The sequence below is a fragment of the Mytilus galloprovincialis genome, chromosome 2 (assembly GCF_965363235.1).
Source record: "Mytilus galloprovincialis chromosome 2, xbMytGall1.hap1.1, whole genome shotgun sequence".
Taxonomy (NCBI): domain Eukaryota; kingdom Metazoa; phylum Mollusca; class Bivalvia; order Mytilida; family Mytilidae; genus Mytilus; species Mytilus galloprovincialis.
In genome coordinates, this window is record NC_134839.1 from 51,977,742 (window position 1) to 51,998,063 (window position 20,322).

Genomic DNA, 20,322 nt, shown 5'->3' on the forward strand with positions numbered 1-20,322 from the left:
TATGGCTCAAACCGTTTAGGAATTAGAGGCAAAAAAGAGGGAAAAACAAGGGTTTCTTGGTTAATGGTCAATTAAGACAATTTGAAACCAGTGTAAGGAAGGTAATCCATATATTTTGAGCTAATTCAGACATGTTTGATTACATCCCTTACACTGCTTTAAAATTATGTGTAAAGATTTTTTTTCCCATATCAGATTTCAGAAATTAAAAAGAAAAAAAAGTGGGGGATACATTTTTCTTTTCTTGAGGTTGGGGTCAGTATGCAACAGCATAGTATATTGCACAAAACAACAAAAAAGGAAGGTATTTTTTTTAATTTTTGGAGGGGGTGGGGCAATTCGCAACAGCGTAGTGCAAAAGTAAAAAATTAAGTATAAATTCAAATTATATAACCAATTTTTAGTTTTTTGACTACAGTTATTCTGTGTCAGAAACCTATTATGTGTCAAATATTTAATTACATTCCAAATTTAGACCTGAATCAAGTGTGAATAGTGTGTCCATTTTTGTCCGAACGGTTCAGGGTTGGACCTCTGCGGTCGTTTCCAACTGCATTCGGCGAAGCAATTTAATAAACACTTAAATATATATACATATTAAGTTGTGAATATGGTGAAACTGATCCTCAAAAAAAGTTTAAAATGTCCTGGTGTGGAATAAATTTGTGTTAAATTGATCATACTTCTTAATTGACTTAAATTATTTCAATCAGTTTTGAATATTGTATACTGCCTTAATGATAACATATATAATAATAACTGTTTAAATTTGTTTTCTGGGCATAATTATGGATTCGGTATTTCCGCTAAAAAACGAAGTTTACCGAATGATCTCATCATACACCAATCTCATCATACATCAATCTCATCATACAACAAAAAACGTATAATGTGATGACCACTTCATATAATGTTGTGAGCACTTCATATAATGTTTTGATCACTTCATATAATGTTGTGACCACTGCATATAATGTTTGGATCATTGCGTATAATGTTGTGAGCACTGCATATAATGGTGTGAACACTGCATATAATGCTGTAAGCACTGCATATAATGTTATGAGCAGTGCATATAATGTTGTGAGCACTTAATATAATGTTGTGAGCACTTAATATAATGTTGTGAGCACTTAATATAATGTTGTGAGCACTGCATATAATGTTGTGAGCACTGCATATAATGATGTAAGCACTGCATATAATGATGTAAGCACTGCATATACTGGTGTGAGCATTGCATATAATGTTGTGAGCACTTAATATAATGTTGTGAGCACTTTGTATAATGTTGTGAGCACTGCATATAATGTTGTGAGCACTGAATATAATGCTGATCATTAACATAAGGCAGTCATGGCGTTCCATAAAAAATCAAGCATTTCATTGTGTAGCAAATCGTGTAGTAAAGCTGGTTTTATAGCTAGCTAAACCTCTCACTTGTATGACAGTCTCATAAAATTTCTATTATTTAAAAATTATAATGAAAACTATGTGGGACAAAATAAACAGACAAAATAAGCCAAAAAAAGCTCATTAATAGTAATCACTATCAAACAAAGAAATATGCCAACAAAAAAGAATACAGACAAATCTAGTACCTATCATTTATACTTCAAGACCAGATGATCGTGTATTATTTGTGAAGTTGATAAGGAAAATTCAATCTAATTAAAATTAAATCCTTTAATTGCTCCTGTATTGATATGGTGCGCGACATATCAGAATAGGAGCAATTAAAGGATTTAATTTTAATTAGATTGAGGAATATTTGTCAACATGGTCTTTGTATCTTCCGATGAACATTTTAAGAAAAAGGACAAGACGTACTTTCACAATTGTAAGTTTAAACCATGATATTGATACTTGTTTTTATGTAGGTGATTTTAGCAATGGGTGTTCAGTGGATTTTGTTGATTCTGATTTTGGGCATAGTTAATACTAACGCAGTAACCACACTTCCTCCTACTACTACTACTGTGATTACTACGACTACGCTTGAAGCTGTAACTCAATCTAATAGTATGTATTTTTATTAGTTATCATTGAAAAACATAATTCGTTTCCATCATATAAATAGAAATAACAAGAATGTGTCCACAGTACACGGATGTCCCACTCGCACTATCATTTTCTATGTCCACTGGACCGTGACATTGGGTTCATGTCTCTAATTTGGCATTTAAATTAGAATGATCCTATTATAGGAAACTTGTGTATTAAGTTTCAAGTTGATTGGACTTCAACTTCATCAATAACTACCTTGATCAAAAACTTTAACCTGGAGCTGAATAGACAGACGAAAGGACGAACAGACCGAAAATCGTAATGAAGTGAGACATGAAAATGTATCTTTACAGATTTGAACCACTTGTCGTACTCATATCATTTTCCATTCTACTTTTATTCGAGTATTTCACCGCAAAATAAAAAAGAACAAAAATGCGAATAGGAAAATTTAAAACGGAAAGTGCATTATCAAATGACTGAATCAAAAGTTCAATCAAATCAAACGAATGACCTGATAACAGTTGTCATATTCCTTACTGACAAGAAAAACTAATTAGTATGTAATAATCATATGTGATTATTTTCTATTATTTTTTTATATTTCATAACAATAGCATTACGAACGTATTGTACTGTACCTTCACATTTGCAAAAATGTCACCTCATCCAAAATATGTAAATCTTGGTTAGTTTTGAGTATTGTATGTTAACTTTGTAATAATGGTATGATATTGATAGCAGTAAGATGAGTGGAACAAGAACTGTCAACTTTTCTTATTATAAGATAAGACCGTATATGTATACGTATGGTTTAACAATTACTTGAAACTAATTGAAAACTACACTAACTGTTAGAGATATGCATTTGCTTCCCAATTTACACACACAACCTTATCAATTTTCAGCAACACATGGATTTCGATTCTCCTTTTCTGGCTTATACTATTTCAACAAAAAAAGAATTTGTTATGAAATACGTAACAATGATAAAAAGGGATTTTATTTTTTTTTACAGAACAGAGAACATATGATTTTCAAACAGATGGGACCGTTACAATTTTTGAAATATTCATAGCCCTACTCTTATATATAACCATCTTTTGTATCACAGGCACTTATCTCAGAAAAAAAAATCTTTTTTTTTCAAAGACGAGTGCCTGTGTTTTGTATATATATTATAAGACCAAGGTTTGTAAAAAACTAAAATATGAGTACTTAATCATTTTATTATAGTCGATCATTTGTACGTTCATGAAAGTTTATTTGACACTTAAATATCAAATGGTTTCGGTTTAAGAGAAATATAAGTTTTAATAAGTTTTAATTGGAAAGAAAACAAGTCGGGCGTGAATAGTTAAATATTTTCCTTTTGGAACAACCTCAAAAATTTACGGAGATCGAGTTATTAAAAATTTTGGCGCTTGAGTAAGATGTTCGCACCTAAACTGGAAAATACATGCCTCGAAGGAATATTGATGTGTTAAAACGTACGATAGGCACTGATATATAAAATAAGGATACAGACAATATCAAAATTTGCAGATGCAACGACCGTCGTTTTCTTTGAGTGATATTCAGAAACATTTTATGAATTATACATAGTATCAACTAACCCCTTTTTAGATGTTTCAGGAAAGAAGTTACTTTTTTTCAGAAAAATGCTTGATTGATATTATTTACGTTTTACGATAATTGATAATTATTCCTTTTCAGACCTAAGCCAGAACTTCAATAGCAAAGCCACAGTTCCTACCAGCGACCTCTACCTTTACGTCTTGATAGTTTGTGGAATGTCTGTAATGAGACTTATTTGAAGGCCGTACAATATGATTTCACAAAAATAAGCTGTTTATACCTTTTATTAAAAATGATCCTACACGTTTTATGTAGTACTGTAACAGTTAACATCCGGTTCGAGGTGTGTTATTTCAGGTTGATAATAAGATGTACGGTCAGATAGTTATCAAAGGTACCAGGCTTATAAATTGATAAACCAGACGCGCGTTTCGTCTGCATACGACTCATCAATACTATTATTCAAGGCAATATTTCTGCTTCATAGCACATTCACTTTATATATTTGCCGAATTGATGAAAATAGTTATCAAAGGTACCAGGATTAAAATTAATACATCAGACGCGCGTTTCGTCTACATAACTCATCAGTGACGCTCAGATCAAAACAGTTGAAAAGCCAAACAAGTACAAAGTTAAAGAGCATTGAGGACCAAAAATTCCAAAAAGTTGTGCCAGATACGGCGAAGGTAATCTACTCCTGGGTTAAAAACATCCATAGTTTTTCCAAAAAATCAAAGTTTTGTAAACAGGAAATTTATAAAAATGACCATACAATTGAAAAGAAAGACAATTTTTACTAGGAGGTCATGGAGAACTTTTTGTCCAGACACGGAATTTAATGTTTAATTCACTTTAGTTATTAGTTATCCCGGTTTCGAAAACTTTTACAGCTTGTTTTGTTGTTTATCTTTTGTTCACATTTAATTAATACGTTTTGGATATACTTATATACTACCCCCTTCCCCTGTGTTGGCCTAACTTTTTCCTTTCGTTATATCAACCAGTACTTTGTTTTCGAAACAAATACTACAACAACTAACTGTGTTTTTTTTAATTGTCAATAAATTATTCATCGATTTGTGCAATTGATTGTGTCTTTCTATCGGATTTATGGTTTGAAGTTTTCCATATAAAAACTTGGACTTCAGACATATCTGCAAACCTGACAAGTAGATCAAGCCCTGTAACAATATTTTTTTAATCTGAATATAGTTTTGTTCCTTTCTTTCAAGGTAAATTCTTACAATCCTTTCCTTACCTTAATTCTCTCCGCGCCAGAAGTCGCACAAAGCCTCCTTACGATCCTTTATGATAGATATTTTAACTAATCTGCAATCAATTCAGATAAGCTAACTATCTATCGTAAAAGATCGTAAGATGCGTTCACAGAAATAGTTTCAAATATGGTTTTCTTAAAAAGATTCCAAGCAGCTGTTTGTGACCAACAGAGAACATTTGTTTGAAGCAGAAAAGGTTTGTATTTTATAAAGTATCATGCACGTTAACCCATATCGCATTACAAGCTACCAACGGCCGCGACGTGACATTTGTAAATCATTTTAAATGAAAAAACCGAACAGCTTTATTTGTGTTGTGTAGTGAAAGTGTCTTTTTGAACTGTATGAAATAATCTATGAAATACAGCCACCGATATTAGAGCGAAGGATACAGTTTTGTATTAGAAGATCAAGCATATTTATCTCGCTTTCACTAGAACTTCGAATTTTTTTGCTACATTAATACACTTAGTCTATTTGTATATTTCTCTGTCCTTAATGTTCTAGCATTTATTTGTACTGTAGTCCTGTCATGTAATGTTATCATTTTAGTGTTATATTTAACAATGCTATAAAATCGGGAGGTTTGGCTGGCCGCAAAACCAGGTTCAACCACCATTTTTATTAAAATGTCCTGTACCAAGTTCGGAAAATGGCATTTGTTATCTTATAGTTCGGTTCTGTGTGTGTTGCATTGTTGTTTGTCGCACTTCAGTGTTTCTGTTGTTTCGTTGTTTTCCTTTTATAGTTGTTGTGTTGTACTCAGTTTTAAATTGTAACCCGGATTTGTTTTTCAATCGATTAATGACTTTCTAACAGCGGAATACTACTGTTGCCTTGTTTATCATGTTTTGCTTGCGTTTTCGTTTTCTATTACTGTTAATAGTATTGAACAAATATTTTTTTACTACATGTGTTTTAATGTATTGTATAATTACCCTGGCCGAGATTAAAACCATTTGATGCCTACATTGTAATCTAGGTGTAAATAAGATCTTTTGCAGACTTAGTATCAACTTTTGTTGTCCTTAAGGTTTGTGTGCGATTTGATTGTTGCTATCTTGAAGTTATTTGACAGGGTTATATCTCATCTGTCCTTTTATATATATTGCACATACAATTTATAATTATGATGATTCCATATAAGGGACTACTAATTTTGTATATTTTTCAACTTTCATTTATTTCTATGAGTAATGTTTGTGTCATGAACGATAACGGATTTTGCGATTATAATCAATAAAAGTGTATGTTTCATTCAAGGAAATTATCACTTCATTTTTAACATTTCCCTGTTGAGATGCTTATTGTCTAAATTTTAAATTGAGGTCTAGTAGGGGTATTTTTCAAAATCTAAAATTTTATGTTATATGTTAGATATGGTTGTTTAAAATTAAATTTATGATCATATTGAATGATTTTAATTTAATTTATTGTTTTTGTGGCCATGGTTCGAAATAAAGATTGAAGGTTTCTACATTTAGTGACATGTAAAATTACAAATTTTGATAATAAACCCTTAATGATCCTTTTTAATTACCATTCTATACTGAGCATATATCATTTTAAACTCCGGATGGCGATATGGCAGATATGATGTTAATGCAACGACTCGTAATTTTGCTCCGATTAGCGATAGCTTTTGGTAAGAAAATTGTTATAAAATTGTTATCTAAAAAATTAATTATTTTCCTTTTTTCTTTCTTAATGTTGGCGATGAATATTTAATCAACCGCCGGAGATAATATAGGTCAAGCGCTGGAGATGAAGAGAACTGCAGTTTAAATTCCTCTGTTTGATTTTGAAACTGCAGTGCTTAAGATTCAATCCCCTTACTGAAGATGTAAAGTCCTGTGGTATCTATAGAGATGTAAAATGAAGTGTAGATAGTGTTTTCACTAGTTCGTTTAATTTAATTTATAAATCCCTTTAAGTACTCCATTGTTCTATTGTCCTTGAATTATCCAAACATTAACAACTTAAATATATTTCTATACAGAAGTATAGATATAGATTTCGTATAGTAACTGCCCCATACAAATTAAACATATTCTATTGGCTTAGACTAAATAAACAATAGGATTGGATACAATATAAAACAACTTAACATAATCTTCTTCAAAATAAGTACAATATACAAAATTCAAGATGACAGCAATTAATATATAATTCAGTACAATATGAAAACTATATACAATAAATATATCATGTCTAAACAGTGACAGTTGGATACGAGTATATTTAAACAAAATTAATCAAAGAATCGGTTTGTAACCACTGGGTCGATGTTGATGCCACTGCTGGTGGACGCTTCGTCCCCGAGGGTATCACCAGCCCAGTAGTCAACATTTCGGTGTTGACATGAATATCAATAACGTGGTCATTTTTAGAAACTTCCTGTTTACCAAACTTTGAATTTTTCGAAAAATTAAGGATTTTCTTATTTCAGGCAAAGATTACCTTAGCTGTATTTGGCACAGATTTTTTTGAATTTTGAATCCTCAATGCTCTTCAACTTCGTACTTGTTTGAATTGGTTTGATAAAAATTTTGATATGAGCGTCACTTATGAGTCTTATGTAGTCAAAACGAGCGTCTGGCATACTAAATTATAATCCTTGTAGCGTTGATAACTATTTGTATATCGTATATAACTAATATGTATATTTATATACATGTATATATAATCTGAGATAAAATATATCAGAGATTCTGCATGAAACACTATTATTATTATGTTTTTTTGTTTTTGTTTTTTTTAAATAATAAAATAAACATACTTTACGTCTCTTTCTTGTATAACTCAGTTTCTCATCCACTTTCAAAAAGTACGAACTCTTTGCTAGCTAATTGCGACCTCAAGCTGCAAGCACTCATTTTTTCAGAATCTGTAATACACCAGCAATCCCATAGTTCGCATGCATATTCTGAAAGAAATGTGTATGCTAGATATATCGTATTACGATTTTTTTCTTTTAACAATACATTTCAATTTCCTAAGAACAACAATCTGTTTAGTGGAAATACAGCAAATATTATCTATTACATGTGTAATGACCACTTGCAGTTATTAGAAAAACGAAACACCCAAATGTTTGTGGTCATCTACCTTTCAAATAATGTGTCCATGCTGCACACACAAAAAAACTATTTATTAGAATGATATACACTCCCTTATAGTTGCTTTGGACCAACAATGTTAAGAAAAAATGTAATTATCATCTCCAATGTTGGACTTTATATTGCAAGCGCTGGAAATTAAAAATTCTTATTTGTAGCGCTGGAAATTAATCATTCTTCTTTGTTGCGTTGGAAATTCAAAATTCTTATTTGTAGTGCTGGACTTAATATCTTACATCCTGAGTATTTTCATTTCCAGTGCTAGATATTACATCTGTTGCACTATAATTTACATCGTTAGTGCTCGCCATAGACTTTATATGTTCGGTATAATTCAAAAACCTTTTCATCCGAAACAGGAAATGTAAATAAAATAGTCACAGGACAAAATGTCACAATTCAGCTTTGATATTATTTGGCTTGAAAATAGAAAACACTTATTCAAAAGAAATTTTCTTGAACTATTACATATAAAGCAACTTTGTAATGAAAAGTAATTTAATAAATATCAGTAATGATCAAATAATTGCAAAGAAAACAAAATGTCAAAGTGGATTGGTACTTAAACGGCTTCATTATGCCAAGACATGTTATTTGCATGATTAAATCTTAATAAATTTGCGGTTATCAAGGGTTATGAACAATTTCCTAAACTTAAAAATGAATATGTACATTTCAAGATCTATCTCTTAAATATTTAAACAATTGTCAACAAATTATTTGTGACTTTTAATGTTTGTCCTGCGAGTTTTTGTCCAATAAATTTTTGACCTATCAAATTTGTGAATTTCTGTCCTGTCGCTTTCCGTCCGTATACCGAAACAGATGAACACAAATATATGAATGTAAAAATACGTAAAAACATAAAATTTAGATGGATGCGTTATTAAAATATTCCGTTCCCCATTTTTCTGAAAATATTCAAAAAAATAACAAAACATCGAAGAAATGCCAACGTCGTATCCGTACAGTCGAATGCGCAGATCTTCAAGGCAAGTGCCACAGGATGCTTTATTTGACTTTTATGCTTTTCGGCTAGAATAGTCTAATTTCATAAAAGTATGATGTCTTTCATTTTTCGTTAAGTATCACTCTTAGTAGGTTAAGTTTCAATTGTTTTCAATGATATTGTGTGTTGACCAGAATTAATTATCATGGGTTTTCTTTGAAAAAAGAAACTGTTATACAACAAATGGGTGAACTATTTTGTATCCATAAAAGAGGTGCCGAAAGATACCAAAGGGACAGTCAAAGTCATAAATCGAAAATAAACTGACAACGCCATGGCCAAAAATGAAAAGGACAAACAGACAAACAATAGTACACATGTCACAACATAGAAAACAAAAGAATAAACAAAACGAACCCCACCTTAAAACTAGGGGTGATCTCCGGTTCTCCGGAAGGGTAAGTATAGAGTTTCATGAAACCGACTAACGGTGAAGTTTTTCTCATTTCAATCGCGTATCATACATTAAATTTTTGGTACCAAGATTTCTCATAGTGAAACAAGGGCTTTCATATTCTATATAAATTATAGCACAGAGAAAATTTGATTTTGTCACCTGCGCTTAATTTTCACTGAATTATCAATCGAATGCGCATGTTTTTTTAAGGATCAAATCATACAGACGTTCAGAATCTAGTCATATCTTCACGGCAATCTGACTGGGACACCTCAAAAACATCGTGCCACTCTCTGGCAGGTGAAGATGTATTTTGTACCGAAAACAACACTAGAGAGAAATGTAGACCGGAAATTGCAGACTTTTACGACACGAGTGGTTTACCAGAAATGTTTACAGCCTGGGTTGATTCTTTTCTACAGACATCTTACAGTATTACATTTGCCGGTACGTGTTGTAACATAAAGTTTTATTAAATCAATTTTACCCTTAGACAAGAGTCTAAAACTTTTGAACATTAATCCATATAGTGAAAAATTAAGAGAGAAAACAATTTTACGGCTGTTGTTTAAGACATCTTTTTCGCTAAATGTGATTGTTTAGTTTTAACAAACTAGTGACTATGTCAAAATGACATTATGTCTCCCAAATTACAGCATGTTATCATATTAGCAACGATACTTCGATTTCTGATTATTTCCTTACTGTATTTGAGTTAATTCTTTTTTTTTCGTGTTTTATATGCGAATTCGTTTTGTAGTCGGCACCATTTTTTCTCTAGTTTGAATTTATTTATCTAAGTTAAAATTTAACTTACATAGTGAAATTTCATCAGTTTCAAAAACACAGAATGGTATTGAGTTATAGATTCTACACGTGTTGACGAGTATCATCTAATACACTTTACTGTTTCCCTTTAACTGTCTTTGTGCTATATGTTAATTTTTGTCATTTGCCTTGACGTGACATGTGCATCCTGCTGGATTTGTTTTTTGCTTTAGTCTTAACTTGTGCAAATGGGCCACGCGGTGCGATTCGGACGCTTTATGTTTTCAAATTGTTGCTCTCATTTTGTTTACCCTGGAAATTATATTTTACTTCATTTGTGCTTTTTTTTTAGAAATGGCGATGTGTTTCAATGTCCATCTGGTATCTTTTGCCCATCTTCTTCTTCATATTTTTTTAAGATGAATTTACACTAAGCTGTATATCTTTGTTGATATGCTACAGGAGGGTTATTTTGGTGTAGACACTAAGAGGGCGATCTATTTTATTTCTGAAATGAACTTTGTAATGTTTGGTGTGCACATTCTGATTTTTTTTCAAAGTTAATACTCCATATCCTTTCTTTTCTTTGATAATAATTGGACGAAACATTCAGGCAGAAATATATACCTTGTGCGGCACACTTTTATCCTGCATTTTGTGGAAGAGAATATTGATTTGTTCACCTGGGTCTTATTGTTGTTTGGTCTCTAGTGGACAGTTGTTTCATGGACAATAAAACCACATCTCCTTATTTTTATGCATGTACATCTATAAGATATGAGTTCATTCAAGGTCATCATATTTTATTCCAATATCCTAACCCCCTGGAAAACAATTGTAGTTACATGATTGCTAATAACTTGCTTATAATCTAATTTTTCTAACAGGTTGTTACGAAATGTTACTTGAAGACAGTACCATAAGAGACCTTTTTAAACGTAATACTGTTCCTGAACTAAACGACTGTATCATGTCATGTCCAGCTCTTACTGAATATACTGGTTGGATGGTAGGTTTTATTTTTTACTGATGCAATACAATTGATATAGAAATTATATGTGGTATGAGTAGCAATGAGACAACTGTCCATCCAAGTCACAATGTGTAAAAAAAAAGGTAGACCATTATAGGTCAAAGTACGGTCTTCAGCAAGGAGTATTGGATCAAATTGAACATCAATCTTTAAATGCCACAAAAATGATTAATCTAAAACAATTCATCCAGAGACAGACAAAAAAACCCCACAAAAACCTATAAAAAATTAGTTTATTTCGATGCTCATGTAATGCTCATGCAAACGAGGAAATGATTAAAATTTTAGACAGCCTGACGTTGCCAATATCAATGTATGTCACATTTTTACTTGAAAATAATACATTCACAATATTGTGTTTATGCCATTATTCTATATAAGAGTACACACTGCCGGCAGTTCCAGCTCTGACCCATACACCACTATACTCGAGGAGCAATAGAAAAATGGTTCCATAATAATTGCTCATTGTTTAATGATAGTATAAATAAGTTTAATTTGTGCTTACTCGGTCCTTGATGGTTTAGCTTTTACCCAATTTTATGTCATCAATGAACGAAGCTGTTGGAAACGCCCTTTTCTTTTCTTTATACTTTCCTATATCGGTAAAAATCTGTTTTAGTTTGACTTTTTATAATATATTTGAAAAGACAGTAGCATTTACAAATATAAAAATATTTTGAAGTTTGAAACTGATCAAATATAAAGTTGGTGTATATCAAAAAGACAACGACAGGATATGATGCCCGAATAAAGCCACCCTCCTCCTGTCCACTGAAAAAAACCCCACATAAACACATTAAAAAAGAAAAAATGACAAATATTGAAAGATTCATTTGAACAGACGAATAAACAGAGCAAAAATTAAAACTAAACGATACAATATATTTCAAAAGAGAATTAAAATTTGTGCAAGACGAATATCCCCTTGTACCCTTTTCAAAATAATTACAGGACGGTGATTGTTATTGTTTTATGGATGGTGTATTCAGCTCTGTATCCACCATGACGACTTTACTGTCACCAACTCAATGCACAGTTGAGGATTTGAACAGCAATAACACGGTCTTTAATCTGTACCAGAAAACGAAACGTAATGTATTTGTCTTTAACTAAGGTCAATGATTAATTTTCCTTTAGCTACTATTATCGCTTTTTACAACATTTTCCTTTGATCTTAATGACTGATGATTTCCTTCCTCAGCACAGTAGCGGGATATGTAAATAATCGCTAGAAATTAAGGGCGCACGCGCCGTTTTCAATGAAATTAAAAACGTCTTCACAAGTAACACAGCAATAAACAGATAGTTTAGTTTTAACATATTTTATTGTCCAAAACATTGACAATAGGATTAGACACAAGTTTTGCAAGTTAGAACGTCTTCTCCATTACATAAAGATAATAAATAACCGAACAAAATAAATACTCATAAACGATTTTAATATGGAGACATAAAATGAACAAGAATTTAAACGACATGGCTCATCGATTTCTAAAAGTCGACTTGACCGTAAATTTATTAATGATAGACCTAGTTGGCTGTTTTAATCTTGGAATAGATATTCACTCTAAGGTAAGTTTTTATTTTAAAGCAATAAATTGTTTAACCAAATTGAGAATGGAAATGGAGATTGTGTCAAAGAGACAACAACCCGACCATAGAACAGACAACAGCAGAAGCTCACCAATAGGACATCATTGCAGCGAGAAACTCCCGCATCCGGAGGCGTCCTTCAGCTGGCCCCTAAAATATATATATATATACTAATTCAGTGATAATGGACGTCATACTAAACTCCAAATCATACACAAGAAACTAAAATTAAAAATCATACAAGACTAACAAAGGCCAGTGGCTCTTGACTTGGGACAGTATTAACTCTATTGACCTTTAATTCACGATCAACAGAAATATACACCATGTCCTATTACAACGCAGTGACGTTTTTGGTTTTCAATGAGCGTAATTTATGTATTACAAGTAAATTTTTAAGACTGGGATTTCGTAAACACAAATTACCTAAAAATTAAGATATTGTTAACATAACCTCGAAATTTAGATACGATCCGTGTAAATTTATCAATCTTTGAATAAACTTATTCTAAAAGGATAAACACTTATACAAACATTTTTGAATATTATGTTTATTGGTTAAAGCGATGATTTTGTTATCAGGAAATTAAAACAATTTTATTATTACACATTTGTACTTTCACAGTACTACAATATGTTAATACCTATATTTTGGCATTGCACAATGAGTTTCACTTACTGATAATGACGCATTTACACATTGAATGTGGATTGAAGTTTTATTAGTTGTTATTGGGTTTCAACTAGCAGTCAGTAACTGCAGTATTCTCAGATCTGTACTTCGTGTATATCTTATTGTCATTGATGATGGATGGTTTAAGACACTGCCACGTCCTATCTGTGTTTTGTTTCATGAATTGTTTTAAATTAACAAAATGCTTCTTCCTGATTGTTTTGCAGAACATAATCTTATTTCAACGGGGTGTCCATTTGAATCTTATTTTGGACAATCATACGTTTATTTTGGATTGGTTTACTGCGAAGATCCTCAATTATATTATTGCAACAATACAGACGACGGTAGGTTTGCGTACCTTTTACGCTTCAAGTTGATTGTTGTTTTATATGCTTCTTTTATTTCTCTATGTATTCCTTCGTGTAAACATTTTTTTTCAATATTTTTTAGACTTTGAATTTTGTAAGAAAACAAGGCTTATTGAATCTATGCTTCTTACTAGGAAACTAAAATGTTATTTTCGATAATCCCTCAACTTAACAGATAATGCTCTAATAACTAACCTAGTATGTATAAATATATCAAAACAGGAAAAGATGACACAAAGAAAGGTACCAGTTGTGAAATGCATGTTGATTAGTATAGGAAAATGTCCCAGAAATACGTTAATTATAGAATAACTAATTGAAGAATTCAAAAAAAAAAAAATAATCAACGAGTGACCGCACTTATCATTAATTCAAAGATGCGCGTACGGTTATCATTGTTGTTCGGTCACGAGTTGAATTTAATAGTTTTCAATCACTAGGAAATAACGGTAATCCAATGCAATCAATGTAATAATAAACCTAAAAAATATTATACTTATGCGTCTGAAGTGCTTTTCTAGATTAACATTTAAAATGATCGCTTTAATACAACCATTTAAAATCAAGGGATGTTTAAATACCCTACCCTTTTCATATAATTTAGATTTTTAGAATGTATATAATACATTTTCATTTATTGCGTTTGTGAAAATGTTACTTTATTCACTATTGTTTGGGTTTCACGTGAGGTGTAATGAAAGAGAAAAACAAAAAAGAGTGATTTTTTTTTATAAAAGCACAACCGGGAAAGATGATTGACGAAAAGTTATAGAAACTATATTGACCTTATCATATATGTTTGATAGCTTCTCGACCTGTTCACATATTTTAAAGCTTGAAATATAAACTATTCCAGCGGTACCTCCTATCAGTGACCCACCTTTACCCCAGAGACAAATACGTACGTACAACGGTTAGAAAGTTAAATGTCCATACGTGACCTTAAATGAAAACCCAATTCATCTTTAATTCTGGGTAATTTCTTTATTTATTATAAATCATGTCGGTACCGAAGCACTGACTGCTAAGCAAACGATTACCCGGGGATGATAGTCCACCAACAGTGATATCGATCCAGTGCATATAACATTTAGAAACACATAGATTTGTTTCCATGCATAATATATTTAATTTATGAATTTAGTAACATATTATTAATGATAAAACATTACAGAACTGTATAAATATGATAGTACGATTGTTTTAGCTTTGGGACCGGACACTTGGCATGCAGCCGTAGAAAACTGTACTAGTTTGTCTGGAAGATTGCTCAACAGACGAGAACTGATAATGAAGCACCCAACAACTGTTGCTCGTTTCTGGATCAATGGTTTCACGATGAAACATCTGGCATTTAATGAACGTAAGTGACAGTGTACTCAAATTTGAAAAAAAATGTATACATAATACCGCCTTATTTGCTTCGATTCATAGCTGTCTAGATCTAGTTTCAAATAAGAACCAATAGATCATTGGGGTTTAATATGAACAGAATTGCTTTTTTACATTCTAATTATCATGTTATCAAGTGATTTAAAACATATCTTCTGTCTTTTGAAGGAAAGATTCAAGATACACTGTGTACTGCGTTTACGAGACACGAAAGAGGAACATTTAGATTTAGTCTGTTGAACTGCTCGCTCGAACATCCTAGTTTATGTGTGGAAGATGAGAAAGTTGAATTAGGTGAGATCCGGTATTTTCTATTTGGGTGGTGCATGTTATTTTCCATACGTGATAACGGTACTATATTGACCGCATTAACTATTTGTATGAATAGATATAAGAAGACGTGGTATGCGTTCAAACAAGACAACCCTCCGTCCAAGTCACAATGGGCAAAAAGGAAACAATAATGGGACAAAGTACGACTTTCAACACGGCGTATTGGCTCACACCGATCAGCAAATTATAAGGGACCTAAAATTACAAGTGTTAAATAATTCAAACAGGAAACTGACGGTTTAATCTACATAAAAACGAGAAACTATTACGAACCAAACCAACTAAAAACAACCACTAAACACAAAACTTTATATTTCAGAAGGTCGGCTATTGTGATATTACATTAATGGTATACAGACGCCTTATTCAAAAGTCATTTGATTTACGTAGTTGCGTATTCCATAGAATGAGAACAAATATAATTTAAAAAGATCAACTATGGTGTCTGGGAACGGTCGTGGTTTATGTCCAGTTTAATAGGTGTTCTGAATTCTGATATACCTTTCTCCTCCGCTTTATTTTCCCCCTTTAAATTCTAATCGCGGAACCAAGATTTACAATACAATATGTAGTCACCAGAAGAGACATACACATGTATATAGCTCATAGCATATTTCGATGAAGTTTGAAAGTTTAAAAAAATAAATATGTCAATTTGCAAAAATTTTGCATTAAAAAAATTTCATGTTTAATACCCCCTTTTTCTGTCTGTATGTGTGTTCGTCTTTCTGTTTCCCTTTCACTTCCATGACCGCTACTAAATCGTTTGACAGATTTTTGTCATATCTGATTTCTATAATACAACTTTTGCATTCGCTTCTTCTCCTCAACCGTTAATGATTTGATGAAACTTTCTTAGAATCTGTATTTTTTTATTCTTTGATTTTTTTTTAGTCCAAAATCAAATCATTGTATTTGCAAGAAACGAGGAAATATTGTCATTGTATGAGCTTTATATGTTTTAAAAATAAAAAAAAAAATAGAACTTAGTATGATTCGCTTATTTTACAGAAACTTTATCACCAGAAGATTGGGCAAATGAAAGAAGCACAATCGATGCATCCATGAATACACATTCAACTTCCGGTGGGTAGATTTAGAAATTTTTCTTTTTATTCAGTACTATATTTATAATAAAAGAAGGGCGAAAGATACCAGAGGTACATACAAACTCATGAATCGAAAATAAACGGACAACGCCATGGCTAAAAAAGAAGAAAACAAAAAGACAACCAATAGTCTGAATAGAATAGTACACAAAACACAACATGGAAAACAAAAGACTAAGCAACACGAACCCCACCAAAACTGGGGTCGATCTCAGGTGCTTCGGAAGGGTAGGCAGATCCTGCTCTACATGTTGCACCCCTCGTATTGCTCATTTTAATACAAACTCGGTAAAAAAAGTCTAATTCGGTAGGTCACATTTGTGGAAAGGGACCGGGATTGTAGTTACGCCATTAGGAACATATCCGATATCATCTGGGAAACGGATATTCCGTAACGGTTAAACAACTCGCGATGGCGTCCGTAAAATTTACGAAAGAATGACTTTAACTTCACCATTTGGACATTTTGGTTTAATAGCTTACTTGTGAGTAACAACCCAAGGAAATCACGAAAACATCTCCCTGAAAAAAAATTTGTATTACACATTGGCGTATGGTTGAGTAAATTATTTTCCTTTTTTTTTTATTATTATTATCTTTTTTAAATATATCTGTATATAACTCATTTAGAAATTGCAACTGATGAACCTTATGCAAAACATCAATCTGCTAGTTGGCAGTCCGTGACAACTCCTAGTGAGGCATCTGAAGTAACAACTTCAAACACGAAATATAATGGAAATGAGTCGACAGAAGAAGACAGCTTCAGTAAGTAGTAAGGGTAGAGATTATGACCGGCCATGTTGGTTTACCAAACTCTACCTTCTAGTCTACCTGCCATTTAAGTAAAACACACAATTAAAATCCTGACTATCCACCTTCTAACAGGATGTTTATGGATTTGAACAGGTTTATAGACTACATCAAATTAATTAAAAAGCCCGGTCACATTATGTGTGTTTATAAAGGAAACTACGTAAGGCATCCACATGTATATTTATATTGTCTTTTTATTTGTGTTAAATGAAACCAAAACAATCAGGAAAAACTATTAACTTACTTAACAAGTTATAATCAAACAGGAATATATAATATTTTTTTGCCTTTCTGAACATTGGTAATGGTCATTGTTTTACTTTATAGGTGCAGGTGGGATTGCGATAGGAATTACTGTTGTAATCGTCTGTATTGTTGTGGTTATAGTTTGTTATAGAAGTTATACAAGGTAAACTTACTGATAAAGAACAGCCTTTTGGTATTTTCCGTGATATTTATTTAGCCATCATTATTATGGTTTAATATAAGAAAATTGAGAATGGAAACTGGGAATGTGTCAAAGAGACAACAACTCGACCAAAGTCCAAACAGCCTTTGCATTGGCGACTAATGGGTTTTCAACACAGCGAGAAAATACTGCATTGGAGGCGGGCGTCACCAGGCCACTAAACACAAATACGTTCTAGTGCAGAAACAATGGACGTCACACTTAACTCCGAAACATTTAATGAACAAAATTATAAAAAAAAAAACAACATACAAGACAAACAAACTTTCAACGTAATACTGTAGAGAATTTTATATACCACACGCAAAGTTGGAGTGTGTGTTCTGAAAAATATCATACCGATTCATATTTCTGTAATAAGTCACAGAAAGTCCTAAACTAGAAAAACATAGAATATGTAATATCCAACTACGACACAAAATCAGTTCAACATGAAGTCTTCAACAATACAGTGTCGATTATACCATTGCAAAATGTATGTTAAACTGTATTTGAAATCGTCGATATATTTGCAGATATTTGTGTGTATAATTATATATTGTTTCAACTTCTAGAAAGAAGAAGCTAAATGAAGAGAAACTGAAGTATAGGAAGTTACATCCGGGATTCAAGTCAAATAATGTCGAATCCGACGTCATGATAACTCAAAACCTACGATACCTTCCGTCAGTAATAACATATCCATCTGGTTACAACGTTAGTAATTTAAAAATACCGGATGCTGGGAGTGTAGAACAGATCGGAGTAAATGTCACAATACATGAAGAGAATAATTATCCTGGAAATCTTGAAGAAAAAGTCGGACAATTTAAAGCGCCAGAAGTGTCTGTTAATCTGGAAAAAACACAGTTTTCTGGAAAGGGTAGTAAGACAGAGTTTGAACCTGGTAAAAACAGTAATGAATCCGATACTGACAAATCCGGCAGTGAAGATGGCCGATACATATCGTTGGTTATAAGCCAAGATAAAGCAGATGATGACGACGATCGCTACGTATCAATTGCATCACCAAACTTCGATATTGACAGAGACAACTTTTTTCCAAGAGATAACATTGAAAGCAAAGAAGAAGAAATAGGAGAGAGTGCTTTTATGAAAAATGGTCTAATGGTAGCGGACGAAGAAGATGAGAATATAAACATGGGATCAAATGAAGAAAATGACAATACCGAAATTCGAACTAAGCAAAAGGGGGCTTCTTATGAAGAAACTGATGATAGAGCCCCGACATATATTCAAGAAATGAAAGACGAGGATGATGGAAACAAAGAAAGAGCTAAGGGAGATCATAGCGAAGGAGACATTTCTAAGCTTCGAGCTTTGATAGAAGATGATATTGGTGAACCCGATATGACATCGCAAATACTCAGGAAATTTTCCGTGAATGACAGAATTGACAGTGCAATATTCAAATAATGAGATAATTTTGTGATAACTTCTTGGGAACCGAGTTTCAAAGAACAATATCATTTACAGTATGAGATTTAAATACTCAGATTTTTTGTTCTAGTAAGAATCATGTTCAACGCTTAAAGACAGTGACACAACTGGCGTACTCCCACCGGGTTCTCTTCTAATTCAAATCGAATGTTTCACCAGAAAGTACTTGATAATAGCATCATGACAGTAACCACTAGTGGAGTAAGACTTGTTTAATCTTATGACGCAACTTGATTCAAATCTGTTGCCCAATCTTTAGTTTTCTGTGTATTATTTTGTAGAAAGTTTTTTTTGTAATTGTTTTTGTCCATTATAGTTTGTATCTCTCTTTGATGTATGATATCTGTGTTTTTCATTTTCCCAAAAGTATCGCAGTTTTTTTTCTAGTTTATGTTTATTATTATTGTTATTTTCTTTTGGAATTGTTTTTTTAATTGGAAAACGTTGCATACTAGTTATCAGTAATTTTATAATACAATAAATATGCTGTCATGTTGTTTATTTGGTGTAGGTTTATAATTTATTTTCCTAGATGTGCTCTCCAATCTTTTATTGAAGTTGTTTCTTGTTGGGGAAATCTAACATCATTGGTCGACTGATATTTGTCATACGACTAAATTGATATAAGCGTTATCTATGACGACAACGACATATTTGTAGTGAAGAGGGAACAAAGCAACTACAAAATAAGGGATTTTAAAAGGTATAAAACCACAAATTCATAGCCCATTGCTTTCTATGTTTAATTCTGCAATTTAAAGAGTTAATGGATACTTTGTCATAAATTCAATAAAGTGGCAGTCATTTCAGGACGAAACCATATCTTTTCCTGACCTGTGCTAAAAAACAAGAACATAAATCTAATTGCATATAAGAGCGTACTGGGTCCTGGAAGTTTGATAGTTACTGTACACAAATTGGTACTTCTGATC

The 20,322-nt window shown here is 32.2% G+C and overlaps 1 protein-coding gene across 1 annotated transcript; it reads left to right on the forward strand.

The window, feature by feature from the left end:
- The first annotated feature begins 6,416 nt into the window (after positions 1-6,416).
- Positions 6,417-19,891, forward strand: LOC143063813 (uncharacterized). The gene is made up of 11 exons (XM_076236194.1): positions 6,417-6,510; positions 9,601-9,837; positions 11,046-11,167; positions 12,146-12,284; positions 13,688-13,807; positions 15,039-15,194; positions 15,392-15,517; positions 16,568-16,642; positions 17,296-17,433; positions 17,809-17,890; positions 18,505-19,891. Exons 1-11 carry the CDS (start codon positions 6,450-6,452, stop codon positions 19,364-19,366), a joined length of 2,118 nt encoding a protein of 705 aa, XP_076092309.1. The 5' UTR covers positions 6,417-6,449; the 3' UTR covers positions 19,367-19,891.
- The last annotated feature ends 431 nt before the right edge of the window (positions 19,892-20,322 follow it).